Source organism: Phoenix dactylifera, unplaced genomic scaffold (genome assembly GCF_009389715.1).
Source record: "Phoenix dactylifera cultivar Barhee BC4 unplaced genomic scaffold, palm_55x_up_171113_PBpolish2nd_filt_p 000007F, whole genome shotgun sequence".
NCBI classification, from domain to species: domain Eukaryota; kingdom Viridiplantae; phylum Streptophyta; class Magnoliopsida; order Arecales; family Arecaceae; genus Phoenix; species Phoenix dactylifera.
In genome coordinates, this window is record NW_024067666.1 from 2,387,374 (window position 1) to 2,405,986 (window position 18,613).

At 52.9% G+C, this 18,613-nt stretch overlaps 1 protein-coding gene across 1 annotated transcript; it reads left to right on the forward strand.

Moving 5' to 3' along the window:
• Positions 1–15,637: 15,637 nt before the first annotated feature.
• LOC103709237 (probable 2-oxoglutarate-dependent dioxygenase ANS) lies at positions 15,638–17,920 on the forward strand. The gene is made up of 3 exons (XM_008794484.4): positions 15,638–16,174; positions 17,005–17,329; positions 17,440–17,920. Exons 1-3 carry the CDS (start codon positions 15,684–15,686, stop codon positions 17,701–17,703), a joined length of 1,080 nt encoding a protein of 359 aa, XP_008792706.2. The 5' UTR covers positions 15,638–15,683; the 3' UTR covers positions 17,704–17,920.
• Positions 17,921–18,613: the final 693 nt, after the last annotated feature.

The following is an 18,613-nucleotide window of genomic DNA, read 5'->3' on the forward strand; positions in this document are numbered from 1 at the left end:
ATGGTTATTGTTGCTGGAAATTGGATCCGGGGGCAATCTTCGGTTGAGGAGAGGAAGCGGCGAGTTCTTCACGGCGGGGCGGCGGTCTGTCGGCGAGCGGCGTCCTCTGTCTGGTGTGATCGGGGAGAAGGAGCAGCTGGTCCTCGTGGCGAGGCGGCGATCCGTCAGCTGGCGGCGTCCTCCGTCTGGGTGCCTGCACACGAACCGGTGGCCGGGTTTTCCGGCGCCGGCCCTCCGACGCTCAAGTCAGGGAGGGGGCGAATAGTGTAAAAGGGGAGATAAATAGTGTCTGTAGAGTGCATCAATCTTCCAATCCCCTCCTGAGAGGCCAAGGCTCCTTTTTATAGGCGGGGGTCAGTTTACCTGCGATGTAACAGGGCGAGGCCGTAGTACGGCTAGGCATGTTGTTCAGGTCGGCGCACGGTCAGGCGAATCATTGCACCGATGTCGGCGGTGAGGGCGTCGTACAACCCGAGTTAGCACGCTACCAGGCGAATTATTGCATTGGTATCGGAGATATGGCCGAGATCAGAGACTTATCATAGTCAACTAGACTCTGCTGGGCTAATTTGCCGTGGAGAGCTGAGAGTCCGTAGGTGACAGGAGCCATGCACATTAATTGTGGAGTAAGCCGGAGATCCGCATTTATTGTGGAGTAAGCCGGAGATCCGCATTAATTGTGGAGTAAGCCGGAGATCCGCATTAATTGTTGAGTGAGCCGGAGATCCGCATTAATTGTTGAGTGAGCCGGAGGGTTACAGCGACCATGCGCAATAAATGCCAGAGGGGCGTCAGGGTATGGTCTTCGGCCGGACCTCAGAGGTGCACGGCCGTAGTAGGTGGCTGACAAGAGTAGACCTCGAACATCGGGGCTTTTCTCAAATCGGAGGTCTCGAGGTCGGTCGTCTTGAGGTCGGGCGTCCCGAGGTCAGACGCCGACTTCGGCCGTCCAGGGTCGGAGGTCGTGCGGCTCCTTAGGGACATTTGCGTCATTTGGGGAAAAATCTTGTTCCCCCCAACACTACCCTCCGACTTCCGAGTTCGAGCGGCTTGTGGGCTCGGACGTGGGAAGTAAAGTCTATCATTAAAGTTGGGGGGGGGGGGGGGCGAATCTCGTCCGCGTCCTTACGCTTCTCGGAGTTTTCATGGTGAAACCTGCGCCCTTTGGCGTCCCGAGGCTGCTTTATTCAGCGAGCTTATGATGAAGCTCGTATCATTACGCTTCTTGAAGCGGGGGTGGCGTCTCTTGAATTGCCGAGGTTGCTTTGCGGCGGATTAAGGATGGGGGTCCTCGAACTCGTCGAGGCGGTGTCTCGATCCCGTAGTCGAGACCCCTTACTCATCAATGAGTGTGCCGTTGCGGGGTCTAAAGCGGACACGCGGCATGACCTAAGGTCGGACGCTTTCGCTTTCGTGTTACTGGATCATAATTCCGGGGAGGTGGAGGCCACATCGGGGCTCCACGTGTCCCAGATCTTATTAAATGAGGGGAACGGGGGCGGCGTCCGCTCGTTCCTCAAGACGATTTGATTTTGCGGACCCATGATGAGGCCCCGAGATCCGATGGGACAACGCTTCGATTTCGTACCCGATTTATTAATCCGGAGTGAATACGGTGCCTCGGCTTCCGAGGTCGACACGTGGCGCAACCCGATCGGGGGATGGGAACCGACCCCGTTGATCTGGGCCGTCAGGGGGGTCTATATAAACCCCTCGAGGTTGCCCTAAAGGTCTTGTTCGGCTGCTTCTTATTTTCGTTGTCTTTCTCCCTTGTTTCCTCCCTCAACCGAACCTTGCCGTTGGTGCCCGGAGCGATTTCCGGCGATGTCCAGTAGGTTCCTACCCCGTGATTGCTAGAGTTCCTCTTTTCTTCTCCTCCCCAGCTTCCATTCGCTGTTTTTAATTTTTATTTCGTTCTTCTGTGGGAATGGGTTTGGGTCCTGAGGAAGTGGGGTCGAGCCTGTCGGGGGAGGAGTTGGAGCTGATCCGCTCCCGGTTCTTCTTCCAGCCCGGGTTTCGTCTTGAAACTGCGGGGCCGGGGGACAGGGTGACGCAGCCGCCCCCAGGTCGGATCGCGGTCTACCGCGAGACACTTTGGGCTGGCCTGCGTTTTTCCGCCCACGAGTTCGTGAGCAACCTGCTGGCCGAGTACCAGCTTGTCCCGGCGCAGTTGGCTCCGAACTCGTGGAGGACCATAATCGGGTTCTTGTCCCTGTGCCTCGGGCACGGGGTCCCGATCTCGGTAGGCCTCTTTCGCCGGTGTTTTCTGTTAAAGAAGAACCCGGCGGACGCAGGGTGGCTATACTTCGCCTTTCGGGGCAGTATGTCACTCTTCCAGGGTGCCCCTTCCTCGATTCATGAGTGGAAGGGGAAATTTTTCTTCCTGGCGTCCGAGGCGCCTTGGGGGTTCGACCCGAGGTGGGGGAACCCTCGGTTGAAGGCCCTCAATAAGCTCTCTGAGCCCTCGAGGAGGGAGCTGAGGACCCTGGACTCTGCGAGCCCTCGGGAGGGGCAACGACCTGACCGAGCTCCTGCGGGAGGACGCCCTGGCGAGCGTGGGTCTGAGCTCGGCGCGCCTCGAGGGTAAGGGTGGTTACGTTACTTTCTTTTCTCGTTCTTTGGTTTTACTGCCACTGGTCTAACACTTAACGAAATTTTTTGATTTCAGATATTCCCCATATGCCGACCAGCAACACATCACTTTTTTTCCGCCTGAGAAGGCGAGAGGCCGAGGCCGGGGGAGCCATACCCCAGCCTCGGAAGAGGGCGAGGACGGACGGCGCTTCTACGTCGGCCGGGACGAGTGGCCCCGAGGCGGGGGCCTCCACAGCTGACCCGAGGCGGGCGCGGGTCGCCATTGAGGCGGGTGCATCGGCCCCTCCTTGCCCTGCCCCCCTTGCCCAGCGGGGGGAGTCATCCATGGCCCGGCCGCGGCGGCCAGAACCCGGGCTTACTCGAGGCCCCGAAGCGAGCGGCTCCGGGATCTCGGGCTCGATCGTGCCGAGCTCTTCCCGGGCTTTCCGAGAAGATTCAGTCGAGCCGGACTTCTCTATTCCCGAGGGGAGTTCGGCCTTTCATGATGCCGAGGTCGCACGTTCCGTGTTGCGGCGTGCGATGCTTCTAGCGGACCGGGCTGAGTTCCGGAACATTCCGCTGGAGGAGGTCGTCAACGGTGCTTACTGCAACACCGCCCGGGTAAGCTTCCTTCTTAATTTCCTTAAGCTACTAGCGAACTTGTGTGTTTTTCAACTCATGATATCTTCGTTTCTTTCTTTTCAGCATGTCCACGAGCTCGACGCCTTGGTGTTTATCGCCCAAGGCTGTCAAGAGGAGGCCTGGCGGCTCGGCCGACAATTGGAGCCGGCCAAGAAGAGAGTCGCCGAGCTGGAGGCGGCGTTGGCCGAGGCCGAAGCTCGGAGGGCGACCACCGAGGCCGAGCGCCTTGCTATGGCGGGGGCGCTTGAAGAGGAAAGGGCTGCTCACGCCCTGACCAGGTCGGCCATGCGCGGTACGGAGGCGCGCTTGGGGGAGGTCCAGGCCGAGGTCGCGGCCCTCAAGTATGAGGACGGGGTTTCCCGCCTCCGAATCGAGCAACTCGAGGCCCGAGAGCGGAGGGCACTTGAGCGGGCTGATCACGCCGTGGAACTCTTCAAGGAGTCGCAAGAGTTCCGCGACATGTTGGAGGAGGAGACGGTGGACGGGTTCCTCCGGGGCTTCGAGAACTTCCGGCTGCAGATGCGCCGGTACTGCCCTCAGTACGACCTCTCGACAGTCCGTCCGAGGGAGGACCTGGGCTGGGGGTCCGACGCGGAAGGCCTCCCCGCCATTTTGACATCCGAGGCGGGAATATACGAACAAGACCCCGCCGAGCCTTCGACGGGGGTGGCCGAGGCGGTCGGCACCATGGAGGCGGCTCCGGCGGCCGAGACGGACGCCGTCCCGGAGGCGGTACCTGAGGCCCCTGCCCCCGACCCCGAGCCTGTGCCGGCTGAAGATCCCGAGATCATCAATGTGCCGGACGACCCCCCGAATATTGCTCCCGCCGCTTAGGACTTAGCGTATATTTTTTCTTTCTCTTTTTTCATTGTATCCGAGGTCGGTCCTTGAGTGGCCGACTTCCAATTTTGTAATTGGCCCTCCGGCCCTTTGTCAATGAAAAAATATTTTTGTCATTCTGTGTTCATCTTTCCCTCTGTTGTCGTGGATGAAGCTAGAGCCTTAGCTAACCGCCTTGACGACCTCTAACTTTGTATTTTAATTTTCGGGCTGCTTAACGAAGTTGCCCCTTTTTCCGGGCTACGTCTTAGCCTTCTCGGATTCCAGTCATTCCGACCAAAGGGAGCTCCGAGTCTTAGGTTTTTTAGAAAATTTCTCTAAGTCCTATAACTCGGATCTGAGAGTCGTTGAAGTCATCACGTTTAGCCTTTAGGAAAATCCCAAGGCATCGAGGTCGGGCCTTAGCCCTTCAAGTAAGACCGGACTAAGTCTGTGCGTGCTGCTATTCGGGGAGTTTAGTTGGGTTTACGAACTCAACTCCGAACCCCTCGTAGGGAGCGCGAGCTAATAAACAAGTTATTGCCGAGGGTTTTCGTAGTTATCGTTCTCGGATTCTGCCGAGATTTCGGTGAGCAAGGCTGGGATTTCCAAAGATTGCCTTGGTACCCGTGTTTGGCTGGTACACTCGTGGCCGGGACCACTTTCTCAGTCGGACGTCGGAGTTTACGTAGAAGAGCCGAGTTGGGCCCTAATTTATGAAGCCTTTGTACAAATTACGGAGACTTGACGAACGGAGCATGCATAATGTAGTTAGGGGGTCGGTCTTAAGCCGACCTATTGGAGAAGCCCGGCTTCGGGGCGAGATAAGACTCCAACGTTGGATGAGATTCCGCTCAGCAGTATGTAGATAAAATTTGACAAGGAGGGCGTCTAGTTAGGTGTACCTCTTGCATTCTTAGAGTTATGCTTTGCATGGTGGAGTAGGTTGCCTCCCTTCCTCGTCGACCTCCGGAGTCATTCTTGACTTAAAGGGGGCTCGGGCTTCTCACGGACCCAACGACGCCCGCCGAGGTTGAGAGGATTTGGGGAGGCTTTATTGATTTGTAGCTCTTTGCGAGGTCAAGGGAGCTTGAGACCCTATGGTCGGACCTCGGGGCGCCCCAACCTTGGTCGAGGGATCTTGTGTCAGGTCGGCGAGTCCGTGGACGCTTTGCACACCTGTGGTGCCTCCCGAGGTCGAGGGAGTCTGGTTCTCTACAGTTGACCCTCGGGGCATCCCGACCTTAGTCGAGGGATCTTTCGTCAGGTCGGCGGGTCAGGGTACGCTCTACCGACCTGCGACGCTTCCCGAGGTCGAGGGAGTCTGGTTCTCTACGGTCGACCCTCGGGGCATCCCGACCTTAGTCGGGGGAAAGCTCGCTTCGAGGATCGGGGATCGTCGACCGCTCCCGGGGGTCCACTTTGTGGCGCCCCGGGTAGAGCCACCCTTTCCACCCCTCGCGGCTTCTTCCCGAGGTCGAGGGAGTCTGGTTCTCTACGGTCGACCCTCGGGGCATCCCGACCTTAGTCGGGGGATAGCTCGCTTCGGGGATCGGGGATCGTCGACCGCTCCCGGGGGTCCACTTTGTGGCGCCCCGGGTGGAGCCACCCTTTCCACCCCTCGCGGCTTCTTCCCGAGGTCGAGGGAGTCTGGTTCTCTACGGTCGACCCTCGGGGCATCCCGATCTTAGTCGGGGGATCTTTCGTCAGGTCGGTGGGTCTGGGTACGCTCTACCGACCTGCGACGCTTCCCGAGGTCGAGGGAGTCTGGTTCTCTACGGTCGACCCTCGGGGCATCCCGACCTTAGTCGGGGGAAAGCTCGCTTCGGGGATCGGGGATCGTCGACCGCTTCCGGGGGTCCACTTTGTGGCGCCCCGGGTGGAGCCACCCTTTCCACCCCTCGCGGCTTCTTCCCGAGGTCGAGGGAGTCTGGTTCTCTACGGTCGACCCTCGGGGCATCCCGACCTTAGTCGGGGGATCTTTCGTCAGGTCGGCGGGTCTGGGTACGCCCTACCGACCTGCGGCGCTTCCCGAGGTCGAGGGAGTCTGATTCTCTACGGTCGACCCTCGGGGCATCCCGACCTTAGTCGGGGGAAAGCTCGCTTCGGGGATCGGGGATCGTCGACCGCTCCCGGGGGTCCACTTTGTGGCGCCCCGGGTGGAGCCACCCTTTCCACCCCTTACGGCTTCTTTCCGAGGTCGAGGGAGTCTGGTTCTCTACGGTCGACCCTCGGAGCATCCCGACCTTAGTCGAGGGATTCTTGCGCCAAGCCGATGTTTCATCGTCCTGCGATACTTCTCGAGGTCGAGGGAGTTTGGGACTCTACGGTCGAGCCTCGAGGCGTCCCGATTTTGGCCGGAGAATCTGAGGATCACAGACGACCCAACGTTAGAAGAGAGTTACAGCCATCAAGATGGGAGAATTATTTGCAAAAAGGAAGCTGAGTCCATTGTCCTGATTGTCATGAACCCCTAGGGGTTTTACTGGTAGTACATTCGTAGATTCTCGGAGTTCCAGCTTCGCGGGATTAGGGTCCCCTCTAGGGACTTTAATTTATAGGCCCCTGGTCGTTGCACCCGGGCGATCTGATACGGCCCTTCCCAATTTGGGGCGAGCTTCCCTTGCTCGGTCGGTTAAGAAGCCTCGACTCTCCTGAGGACGAGGTCCCCCACTTTGAAGAGCTTGGGCTTAACTCTGGCGTTGTAGTATTGGGCCGTTCGCTGTTGGTATCTCGCCATGCGGACCCGGGCGACCTCTCGGAGGGGCGGAGGCATCTGAGAAGGGGAGAAGTAAATGATCGCCGATAAAGTCTATTCTCGTACAAGACATACCGGGGGGCCTGGCGCTTGATTCGGCGAGCCTCCGTCTCGTCGTGAGGTAGGGTTTCGTCCTGAAGGTAGCAGACGAGCCCATCGATCCAGCTTGGCTCGGAGTCGATGCACATGGTGGGCTCGGGTTCCTCCGTGCTGGGGATCTGGAGGTACTCGAGCGTTGTTCCCTTGGGAAGCTCGCTCATGCGGGAAGTTGCCAATTTGGATAGTTGGTCTGCCCTGAGGTTTTCCGCTCTGGGAATGTACTGAATATTGAAAGAATTCAGGGCAGACGTGAGTTCCCGCACCTTTTGGAGATACTTTTGCATGGATGGCTCTTTAGCTTCGAAGTCTCCTCGGATTTGGTTCACCACCAGCTGGGAGTCGCTGAAGGCCATCAGGTCTCCCACTTTTAGTTCTTTCGCCAGCTTGAGCCCGGCGATGAGAGCCTCATACTCGGCCTCATTGTTCGAGGCCGGAAATTCGAGGCGCAAAGCTTGCTCGGCCACCACTCCGTCTGGACTGGTGAGGATAAGTCCGGCCCCGCTGCCCCCCGAGGTCGAAGACCCGTCCGAGTGCAGGACCCATGGCTGCCTCGGGGCCTCCTCCACGGATTCGGGTGGCCGCTCGGGGTCGTCTGGAAGGGTGCACTCCGCGATGAAGTCGGCGAGTATCTGAGCTTTGATAGCCGGCCTGGGCCGATATTCGAGGTCGAATTCTCCGAGCTCGACCGCCCATTTGGCGATCCTCCCTGCACGATCCGACCTCTGCAATATTTGCTTCATAGGCTGGTCGGTCAATATAGCTATCGTGTGGGCTTGGAAGTAAGGCCTGAGTCTCCGAGCCGAGATGATGAGAGCGAAGATGGTCTTCTCAAATTTAGAATATCGGGTCTCAGCATCCCTGAGAATCCGGCTGGTGTAATAGACCGGCTTTTGGAGCTTGTCCTCTTCCCGGACGAGGACTGAGCTCACTGCAGCTGAGGAGACGGCCAGATATAAGTAAAGGATCTCGCCTTTCTGAGGCTTGGTGAGCAGCGGGGGAGAGGCCAGAAGGCTTCGAAGCTCTTCAAAGGCCTGCTGGCATTCTTCTGTCCACCGGAAGTCTTTCGGCCGTTTGAGGCTCTTGAAGAAGGGGAGGCAGCGCTCGGCTGACCGAGAGACAAACCTTCCCAGGGCGGCAACCCGCCCCGCGAGCCGTTGCACCTCCTTAACTGTCTTTGGAGGTGACATCTCTTGCAGTGCCCGGATTTTCTCCGGGTTGGCTTCAATTCCGCGCTGGGTCACTATGAAACCCAGGAACTTGCCCGAGGTGACCCCGAACGCGCACTTCGCCGGGTTAAGCTTCATTTGGTATCTCCTGAGCTTGGCGAATGTCTCGTTGAGATCGGCTATGTGGTGTTCCGCCGCTCGGCTCTTCACCAGCATGTCGTCCACATAGACTTCTATGTTCCGGCCGATCTGGTCTTTAAAAATTTGGCTGACCAGTCTCTGATAGGTGGCCCCAGCGTTTTTCAGGCCAAAGGGCATCACCTTGTAGCAGTAGGTGCCCTTGTCGGTGATGAAGGCCGTCTTTTCCTCGTCTTCTGGCGCCATTCGAATTTGATTGTACCCTGAAAAGGCGTCCATAAAAGTTAGCAGCTGGTGTCCTGAAGTGGAGTCGACGAGCTGGTCGATGCTCGGGAGGGGGAAGCTGTCTTTCGGGCAGGCCTTGTTTAGGTCGGTGTAGTCCACGCACATACGCCACTTCCCGTTGGCCTTCTTTACGAGGACTACGTTGGCGAGCCAATCCGGGTAGGAGACCTCCCGGATGAAGCTGGTCCCGAGGAGTTTGTCCACCTCCTCAGCCGCAGCTCGTTGTCGTTCCGGGGCGGAGCCTCTTTTCTTCTGCTTTACAGGCCTGCTGGTTGGCCTCACCTGGAGTCGGTGGACCATGACCTCAGGGTCAATTCCTGGCACGTCCGCGGGCGACCAGGCGAAGACGTCAGCGTTGTCCCGCAGGAAGCTGACGAGGCGATCCCTCTCGTGGGCACCGAGGCCGGAGCCGACCTGCACGGTTAGCTCGGGAAAATTTTCTTGTAGTGGGATTTGAATAAGGAGCTCACCGGGCTCTACTTGCCTCTTCCAGAGGGTGTCCCTCGCATCGAGGGTTTCTATGGGCAGCGAGGGGCCAGTAGGCTGAATCGTCGCCTCGGCTGGTTGCTTTGCTCCGTGGGCCGCCATGTAGCATTGTTTGGCGACCAGCTGGTCTCCGCGGACCTCGCCTACTCCTTGGCCGGTGGGGAACCGCACGAGCAAATGGCGAGTTGAAACCACGGCTCGAAGGGCGTTTAGCCCAGGGCGCCCAAGGATGGCGTTGTAGACCGAGGGCAGACGGACCACCAGGAAGTCCATCCTCACGGTGCTCTCCCGGGGGGCGAGGCCGACTGTGACAAGGAAGCTAGCCTCACCTTCAACCGGGACCGCATCTCCGGTAAACCCAACCAACGGGGCATTGACTCTCCGGAGATACCCTTCTGTCACTCCCATTTTTTGGTAGGCATGATAATACAAAATGTTGGCTGAGCTTCCATTGTCAACTAGGACACGCTTTACATCAAACCTGTTTACAATCATAGAGATGACCACAGCGTCATCATGGGGGGTTTCGACCCCTTCTAAGTCCTCGTCCGAGAACGAGATGACTTCATCAGTACGTGGGCGCTTCGGGGGTGCTCCCTGGGCGGCTGTTCCTGCCGAGGCCCGCCCAATCATGTTGATGGTACCGACGATGGGCCTGTTGTCGCCCGGATTTTCGGTTGATGCGACATTCTCCGCCGGCCTCCTTTCCTCATGTCGGTTCCTCACGAACCGGTTGAGTACTCTCCGCCGGACGAGCGCTTCTATCTCGTCCCGGAGTTGGAAGCAGTCCTCCGTGTCGTGCCCGCGATCTCGGTGGAAGCGGCAATACTTCCTAGGATTTCGGGGGAATCCCGTGTCTCGCATAGGAGGCGGGGGTCGGAAGAAGTCCCGACCCTCGATTTCCATCAGGATTTCGGCCCGGGGAGCGTTGACGGGTGTATAGCTCTCGTACTTCCCCGGGTACGTCCGAGGCCGTGGTGGGGACCTCGGTAGAGGAGAGGTCCTCTGCCGAGGTCGTCTCTGCTGTCGGGGCGGACTTCTCAGTCTGGGGAGACTCTTCTCTCGGCGGGGAGACCGGCTCCTTTGCCGGCCGCGCTCCTCGCGGCGCTTCTTCTGCTTCTTCGAGGCGGGCTCGATTGCTCCCCGCCTGGAGGCGACTGCCTCCTCGGCCTTGGTATACTTCCGGGCTCGGGCCAACATTTCGGTGAAGTCGGCCGGGAAGCTCTTCTCGATGGAGAAGAGGAATCGATAGGAGCGAACCCCAGTCTTCAGAGCCGACATGGCTATCGACTGGTCTAGCTCGCGAACCTCCCATGTAGCGGCGGTGAAGCGATCCAGGTACTCCTTGAGGGACTCCCCCTCTTTCTGTTTGATGTCGAGGAGGGAGTCTGACGTCCGTCGCTGGCGCCGGCTAGCAGCGAAGTTGGTAGCGAACTGCCTGCCGAGTTGCTCAAAAGAGGACACCGTATTCGGCTTCAGTCCCGAAAACCAAAGCCGAGCGGTCCCTCGGAGGGTTGCCGGGAAGGCCTTGCAGAGTATGGCCTCCGAGGACCCTTGTAGGGCCATGAGGGCCCGATAGCTCTCCAGGTGGTCGAGAGGGTCAGTCGTCCCGCTGTAGGGTTCCACTTGAGGCATTTTGAACCTCGCGGGAACCGGCTCATCCTCGATCTGGCGGGAAAAGGGGGACTTGGTAGTGAACTCAAAGTCTCCCTCTTGTCTTGCCTTCTTGCTGTGGAGCGCCGCAATCTGGCGCTCCAGATACTCAACTTTCCGGTCGAGCTCCCCCATCCGTGGGATTGTCGCTGTGGTTTGCGCCGGCTCACGGTGGTCTGGGGCTGACTCTGCCTCAGAAAGTTGGGGTCTCCGGTCGAAACCTTCTCCCGGTAACTCCCTCCAGGGAGAAGCTCGTTCTCCGTTGTTGGCTCTGGAGGAGCCATGCAAGTTTTGGCTTGGGAAAACCGGGCCGTTGGGGAGACACTCCGGCGGGGCCTGGGCCCGTGGGGGGAGCGTAGGTAAGGCTTCCTCGCGCCGCAGACCCTGAACGGCGGCGGCCAGGGCCTGGACTTGCTGTACCAGGGCGTCGAACTGTTCCGGCTGGACCTGAGGAGCTGGGTCAGCCGGAGTTGGAGAATTCCCGACGGAGTGTCCGGGACTTTGCGAGGGACGCCGGTTGATGTTAAAGGCTCCCTTACTTCTCAACTTCATGACTGCTACTCGGGCCCTTCCTCTAGCGCCAACTGTTGCTAGAAATTGGACCCGGGGGCAATCTTCGGTCGAGGAGAGGGAGCGGCGAGTTCTTCACGGCGGGGCGGCGGTCCGTCGGCGAGCGGCGTCCTCTGTCTGGTGTGATCGGGGAGAAGGAGCAGCTGGTCCTCGTGGCGAGGCGGCGATCCGTCAGCTGGCGGCGTCCTCCGTCTGGGTGCCTGCACACGAACCGGTGGCCGGGTTTTCCGGCGCCGGCCCTCCGACGCTCAAGTCAGGGAGGGGGCGAATAGTGTAAAAGGGGAGATAAATAGTGTCTGTAGAGTGCATCAATCTTCCAATCCCCTCCTGAGAGGCCAAGGCTCCCTTTTATAGGCGGGGGTCGGTTTACCTGCGATGTAACAGGGCGAGGCCGTAGTACGGCTAGGCATGTTGTTCAGGTCGGCGCACGGTCAGGCGAATCATTGCACCGATGTCGGCGGTGAGGGCGTCGTACAACCCGAGTTAGCACGCTACCAGGCGAATTATTGCATTGGTATCGGAGGTATGGCCGAGATCAGAGACTTATCATAGTCGACTAGACTCTGCTGGGCTAATTTGCCGTGGAGAGCTGAGAGTCCGTAGGTGACAGGAGCCATGCGCATTAATTGTGGAGTAAGCCGGAGATCCGCATTTATTGTGGAGTAAGCCGGAGATCCGCATTTATTGTGGAGTAAGCCGGAGATCCGCATTAATTGTTGAGTGAGCCGGAGATCCGCATTAATTGTTGAGTGAGCCGGAGGGTTACAGCGACCATGCGCAATAAATGCCAGAGGGGCGTCAGGGTATGGTCTTCGGCCGGACCTCAGAGGTGCACGGCCGTAGTAGGTGGCTGACAAGAGTAGACCTCGAACATCGGGGCTTTTCTCAAATCGGAGGTCTCGAGGTCGGTCGTCTTGAGGTCGGGCGTCCCGAGGTCGGACGCCGACTTCGGCCGTCCAGGGTCGGAGGTCGTGCGGCTCCTTAGGGACATTTGCGTCATTTGAGGAAAAATCTTGTTCTCCCCAACGGTTATAATTTGGTAGAGAACTTTTGAGTTACAAACCTGACTGCCAACAAAGCAAACCAACTAAACGTGTGATATAGGTTTAAATGTTTGCTGTAATGATTGTGCAATTTCTTTTGTTGTTAGTATGAAATGATGTGGATGTCTGACTTGCTATAAATGACTCCTTGAAACAACGAACTGTTTTCAATCATAATGTCGTTGATATAATGTCTAAAGATGAGGGGTGAAAAGTTGTCCTATCGATAGCTGGTGGTGGGTGGGGGTGGTTGGGTGCGTGCGTGAGCGAGAGAGACCTGGTGGTTAGCTTTGTTTCATCTCCAGTTCCTGCCATGGTGACAGGAGACCTACCAACTTATTAAAAGGCTCATCCAAAACCAGTGCTTGGTCGTGAAAATATAGAAAACAAAATTGTACTCGGAAGAATCGAGGAATGAAGCGGTTGCCGGAAGCTCCAAAGTAGGCTAAAACTTAGTTGGCGCTTGATGTTGAACACACCTGCAGGAACCCTACCAACTTATCAAAAGGCTCATCCAAATCCAGTGCTTGGTCAGGAAAATGTAGAAAGCAAAATTGCAGTTGGAAGAATTGAGGAATTAAACGGTTCTCGGGAAGCTCCAAAGTAGGCTAAAACTTAGTTGAACACGCCTGCTCTTTCCTCTCGGAAGTGTGGTAATAGAATAATTTGGTTGAAGGTTCGTGCTGTTTCTACGACCTTCTGTCGAACAAGTGGTGGGTGACCGGATGGCTAACCATAGGGGGCGTTTGGTAACCCCAACAGGATCACCACGGTGATCCGAATGCTGGGATGATTTGATCCCTAGTGATCTAAGATCAATGTGTTTGGTAGGCCATGGTTCAGTGATTAAAAATCTCCGGATATCCATGAGTAACTTGTTTGGTATGGTACGGAGATCCAAGATCACTGATCACATAATACCACAATTACTCTTGATATATCTTAGATGAATTTTTTATATATTTTTAATTCTCATGAATTAAAAATAGAAGTCAATATACTAATTCTTATAATAACTCCATAATTTTGTCACATATTCTACTTTTAGTAGCCCCTTATCATATATTTATTAATCATATAAAATATATTATAATAAAATATTAATATATTTATCAGTATATTAATTATTAATATATTCTATAACAATATATTTATTACTCCTATAAATTATTTATCTTATAAAAATATGTTATTTTCGTTATAGAATTAATATTTTTATTTATACTTATAATAGATTTTTTTAATACTAATAATTATTTTGATTAAAAAATAAGGTAAATAGAAGTAATATAGTAATATATTAAATATTTTCATTATATAAATATAAAAAATAATAATATATTTCTACTACAATTTAAAATTATCCTTCAATAATAATAGGATAATAATATGATTAGTAATATATGACAATATAATATATATCATTAATATAATATATAATATCAACATAATATATATAGATATACACACACACACACACATATATATATATACACATACACACATACATATATATACATACATACATACATACACATATATACATACATATATATACATACATATATATACATACATACATACATATACATATATACATATATTTATATATATATATATATATAATATTGATATAATATATTGATGGTATATTGATATATCAATTTTTCTGCTAACTTGAGGGATATTTTTGTCTTTAACTTTCAACCCAGGATCACTGTCCTCGGGTGATCTTGGATTTCCGACCTCAAGGACGAGTATCTAATCACTGAGTTGGGGGGTGATTTGAGGAGTGGAGGTGATTTAAGATCACCACCACGTAGGATCATCGTGGTGCAACCAAACGCGGTGATCTCATCACCTCCACCCACATCACCCTTGATCCTAAGACGATCAGTCCATACCAAACGCCCCCATAGTGTTAGGCCAGCAACGACATTCTGCAGTAGCGAGGATTGGCCGAACCAGGAGCACAGAGGAGACAACCGGACGTGGTCTAGTATGGTGTAGGCATCCTCTGACAACCATTGTGGACAAATCACCAAATCTTCAAGGAGGAGATTGAAAACCTCCAATGGTATTTTGTGGAGGCTTTGAAACTACCAATGGAGTGGGTGGAGACGAAGAGGATGGCATGGAAGATGATGGAGATCGTCGCTCGGAGCCTCGGGCGGAGGGTTCCTGTGGAATGGATAACTAAGGATCTCAAGATCCGGGAGAAGCTAGAGTATGAGGTGGAAGCTTTTCTGATGGCGGAGGACAATTATGTCTTCCGTTCCGGTGTGAAGATGATCGGAATGCAGCCCTGTCGAACAGGCCATGGGTGATGGCCGGCCAATGCCTTGCTATGGAACGGTGGAAGCCAGGTTTCATCGCTAGCATGGCCAAAGTAAAGAAGATGGTGGTTTGGCTCCATCTTCCCTCTCTCCCATTGGAGTACTGGGAGAAGGACTCGATAATGGAGATTGTGGCGGTGGCGGGCCGGCCTTTGGCTCTTATCATGTTTAGTTGAACAAAAACACCAGAGCCTTTGAGGGAAGAGGGAAGAGCCTGAGGATTGTAGCAGACAAGATGCTTATCCATGCAGCAGAGCACACCCAAGTTATGACCGTCGATGGAATTGGGATTGTGAGGGATACCCGGGGCTCCCTTTCAGCTCTTATGGCGCCTCGGGTGATATTTATCACCTGGAAGCCTCCACCCCCGAGCGTTCTCAAGATAATTTCGATGACAATGTGGTGGATGACGGAAGAAGAGGTAGGGTTGGGTTTCTCATCAGAAGCTTCGACTCTAGCTTGATTGCGACAATAGGTTGTCGGCTTTATGACACTTTTGTTCCTGAGGCGGAGATGAGGGCAGCCTGGGAGGGTATTACTTATGCTTGCCTCTTTCTAGGAGTCGATCATATTCAGCTTGAAGGGAATTCGGCGACTATCATCATCTAATGGATTTAGGGCCATGCCAGAGCTGGTGTCGAGCACCCTCTTTTGTATGATATCCATGATTTTCTGTGAGATTGTCCGGATGCCCGTGTTACTCATGTACATCCAAGAGACGAATAGAGTGACTGATTGGGTGGCATCGTCTGTCACCCAGCACTCTGGTGGTTTGCTTTGGGACGGTATAGAGTTCTTATCTTGTTGATTTTTTTTTTCTAATTTTGTTGGATGTATTCCAACTAGAATGATATAAAAATTTTCGTGTTATAAAAAATAAAAAAAAATCCTCGAAGCGACGTTTTCGCTCTCTTTCGACTGATCTGCGTCACAGATAACGTCAGCCGTTTGGTGGCAGGTGGAGACGAGCGACAAGAAAGGGGAGAAAAAATTTGCAACAAAGAGCAGAAGATACAAAGAGTCCAGATTCATTGTATCCAATCAATGATAAAACGAGAAGAGAGAGAGCAACCACCCTCGAACCAACAATCGTTTCGCGCGTAAAGGGAAAGATATGGGCTCTCTAGTGGATCCAGCCTTCGTCCAAGCTCCCGAGCACCGGCCCAAACCCACCGCCCCGGAGGCGGCCGTTGGCATCCCACTCATCGACCTCTCCCCCATCCTCCACTCCCCCATCCCGGCCGCCGGTGGCGCCGCCCCGCCGGCCATCTCCCGTCTTCTGGCGGAGGTGGAGGCGGCGTGCTTGGAGTGGGGGTTCTTCCAGGTGATCAACCACGGGGTTCCTTCAGAGCTCCTCGACAACATCATGGCAGCGTCCAAGGGATTCTTCGCGCTGCCGGCGGAGGAAAAGCGGCAGGTGAGGAGGGATGATGTGAATCCGCTCGGCTACTACGATGTGGAGCACACCAAGAATGTAAGGGACTGGAAGGAGGTGTTCGACTTCGTCGTCGAGGAGCCGGCCGTGTTGCCGGCGTCGGCCGAGCCCGGAGCTGATGAGTTCCTCCCGCTTAGGAACCGGTGGCCAGAATATCCTCCAGGATTTAGGTAACTGCTTCTCCCCTCAATTCTCTCTGCATCGAAAGTTATCATCTTTCTTAATCACTAGTCTGCGCTATTCTAAAATTTCAAAGGATTTAAAGGATTATTTTCTTGTTTGACTGCTATTCTAATCTTCGATGATTCCACTTGAGGATCAACAATCTGGATCAGATCAGTAAAACTTTCGGTTAGATACTGCTGGCCGAGGGATCTAACTTCATATCTCAGCCTAGTTATTGAGTGGATTATTGATCCAACTATATCAAATTTACTCCTAAGAAATTAAGTACTTGACATATACATCATGCCAATTAACTTTCTATGTTTATTTTATTTAAAGTATTTCATAAAGTATATTTTTGTTTAGCTTTCTTGTCATCATTATTTTTGAACTGTCATAATTTTCCATATTATTTTACAAATTAATCATCATGGTATGAACTTGTGAGTAAATTCCAAATTTTCCATCGCAGCTGATATCTCCGCCAAGATCTTAGTTTGTACCAGAGTGAAGGACCCTTGATATAATACATAACATATATATATTGGATATATATATATCTTGATTGATATAAATCAAGAAATCCTAAAATATCAAAATTCAATTTTACTGGCTGATACTTTATAATCACATTTTATCTTCTTTTTTCCTAAAAAAACTTAATCAATATATTTTAAAATCAGTATCGATCCTATATAGTTGCCAGTTTTGGATTTATCATATAAGTCGAGATTTCTCCATTCTAAAATATCTACCAAGATCTCTGCTAAGATCCTCTTTGATATCAGAAAGTTTTTAGAACATCATGCCTATTCCATGTTTCTCCTCTGTGCAGGGAGGCCTGTGAGAAATATGCCAAAGCTGCGAATGAGCTAGCTTTCAAGCTGCTGGAGCTGATTGCACTGACCCTGGGCTTGCCTGCCAATCGATTGAATGGGTTCTTTAAAGATCAATCCAGCTTCATCCGCTTCAACCACTACCCTCCATGCCCCTCCCCTCACCTCGCCCTTGGCGTCGGCCGGCACAAGGATGGCGGAGCCCTCACCATCCTGGCTCAAGATGTTGGTGGCCTTGATGTCAAGAGGCAGTCCGACGGCGAGTGGATCCGTGTCAAGCCAATTCCCAACTCTTATATCATCAACGTTGGCGACATAATTCAGGTGACGACGCACCAAGATTTCAACTTTCTATCGTTTATATCATTCGACGTCGATATCTAATATAGTTTTTTTTCATGGAAAACTAATGTTTTTGACATTGTTTATGATAGGTCTGGAGCAATGATAAGTATCAGAGCGCAGAGCACAGGGTGTCGGTGAACTCGGTGGGGGAGAGGTTCTCCATTCCTTTCTTCTTCAATCCGGCTCTTTATGTGATGGTGCAGCCATTAGAGGAGCTCATAGATGAAGAGAAGAGGCCGGCCAAGTACAATGCGTACAACTGGGGGGAGTTCTTTAAGTCAAGGAAGAACAGCAACTTTAAGAAGCTGGAGATGGAAAACACCCAAATTTATCATTTCAAGAAGGCGGTATGATTGGCTCAGGAGTCTTGCTATGGAGAGGATTGTACAGTAGAGTGTTAAGTGAAATAAAACCTACAGCGTGTTCCATACTACTACTGTCTTGTTCTCACCGTACGTGTCAGACATAAGGCATGTAGAGTATTATGATGCTTTAAGACATGTATGGGTTTGCTCGTCTTCCCAGCATTTGCTTTAGACGCCATATTAATGCATCATTTAGTTTAGTTTATTGCATGCTTGGTTACTTGTAAGAGAGAGAAAGAGATCATTCAATCCAGCATGGGAAAAGAAATACCACCACCCTCTTTGTTGGTTGCTGGATGCGAGAGAAACTTGGCTCGCTAATTTAATAAGTTCCTGGTCATCCATTCATCTTTCTTCGGACTAGTGTCGAAACCAATTCCCTGACCAAACTATCCCTTAAAAGAGGCACGCTAGTTGCTAATGACTCTCTTCTTCTAGTTCTTTTTCTTCCCGGAAAACAAGTCCATCCGGTTTTTCTTCTCCAGCGTCTCCTTGTTTTTTTTTGAAAAAATTCCTAGCATGTTGTGAAAATAAAGGGTCTGAACTTAGTCCCACATCGACTAGATAGCGGAGAGGTTTATTTCTTAAATAGAAGGGCGCTACCCCTTTTCTTTAAAAGCACCCTCTTAGGAGGGACAAAGCCGTGAGGGAGAAATTGTTGTATACAAATCGTACATAGTGTTAAGCACGTGCGTGCTCCCCCAAAGTGGACAATATTAAAGCGGGGACAAGCTCTATCGACTGAGCTACGAAAGCCAGCATGTATCTCTAACTGCAGAGGTGCCTTTTGCGGGATAAAACTGTGTGTTAGGAAGAGACTATGAAACCTCCTTAAAAGTGGACAATATTTTTGAGGAGAAGCAGTCGCTTCCGCTGTCTGAGCCCGGTGGGGACTGAG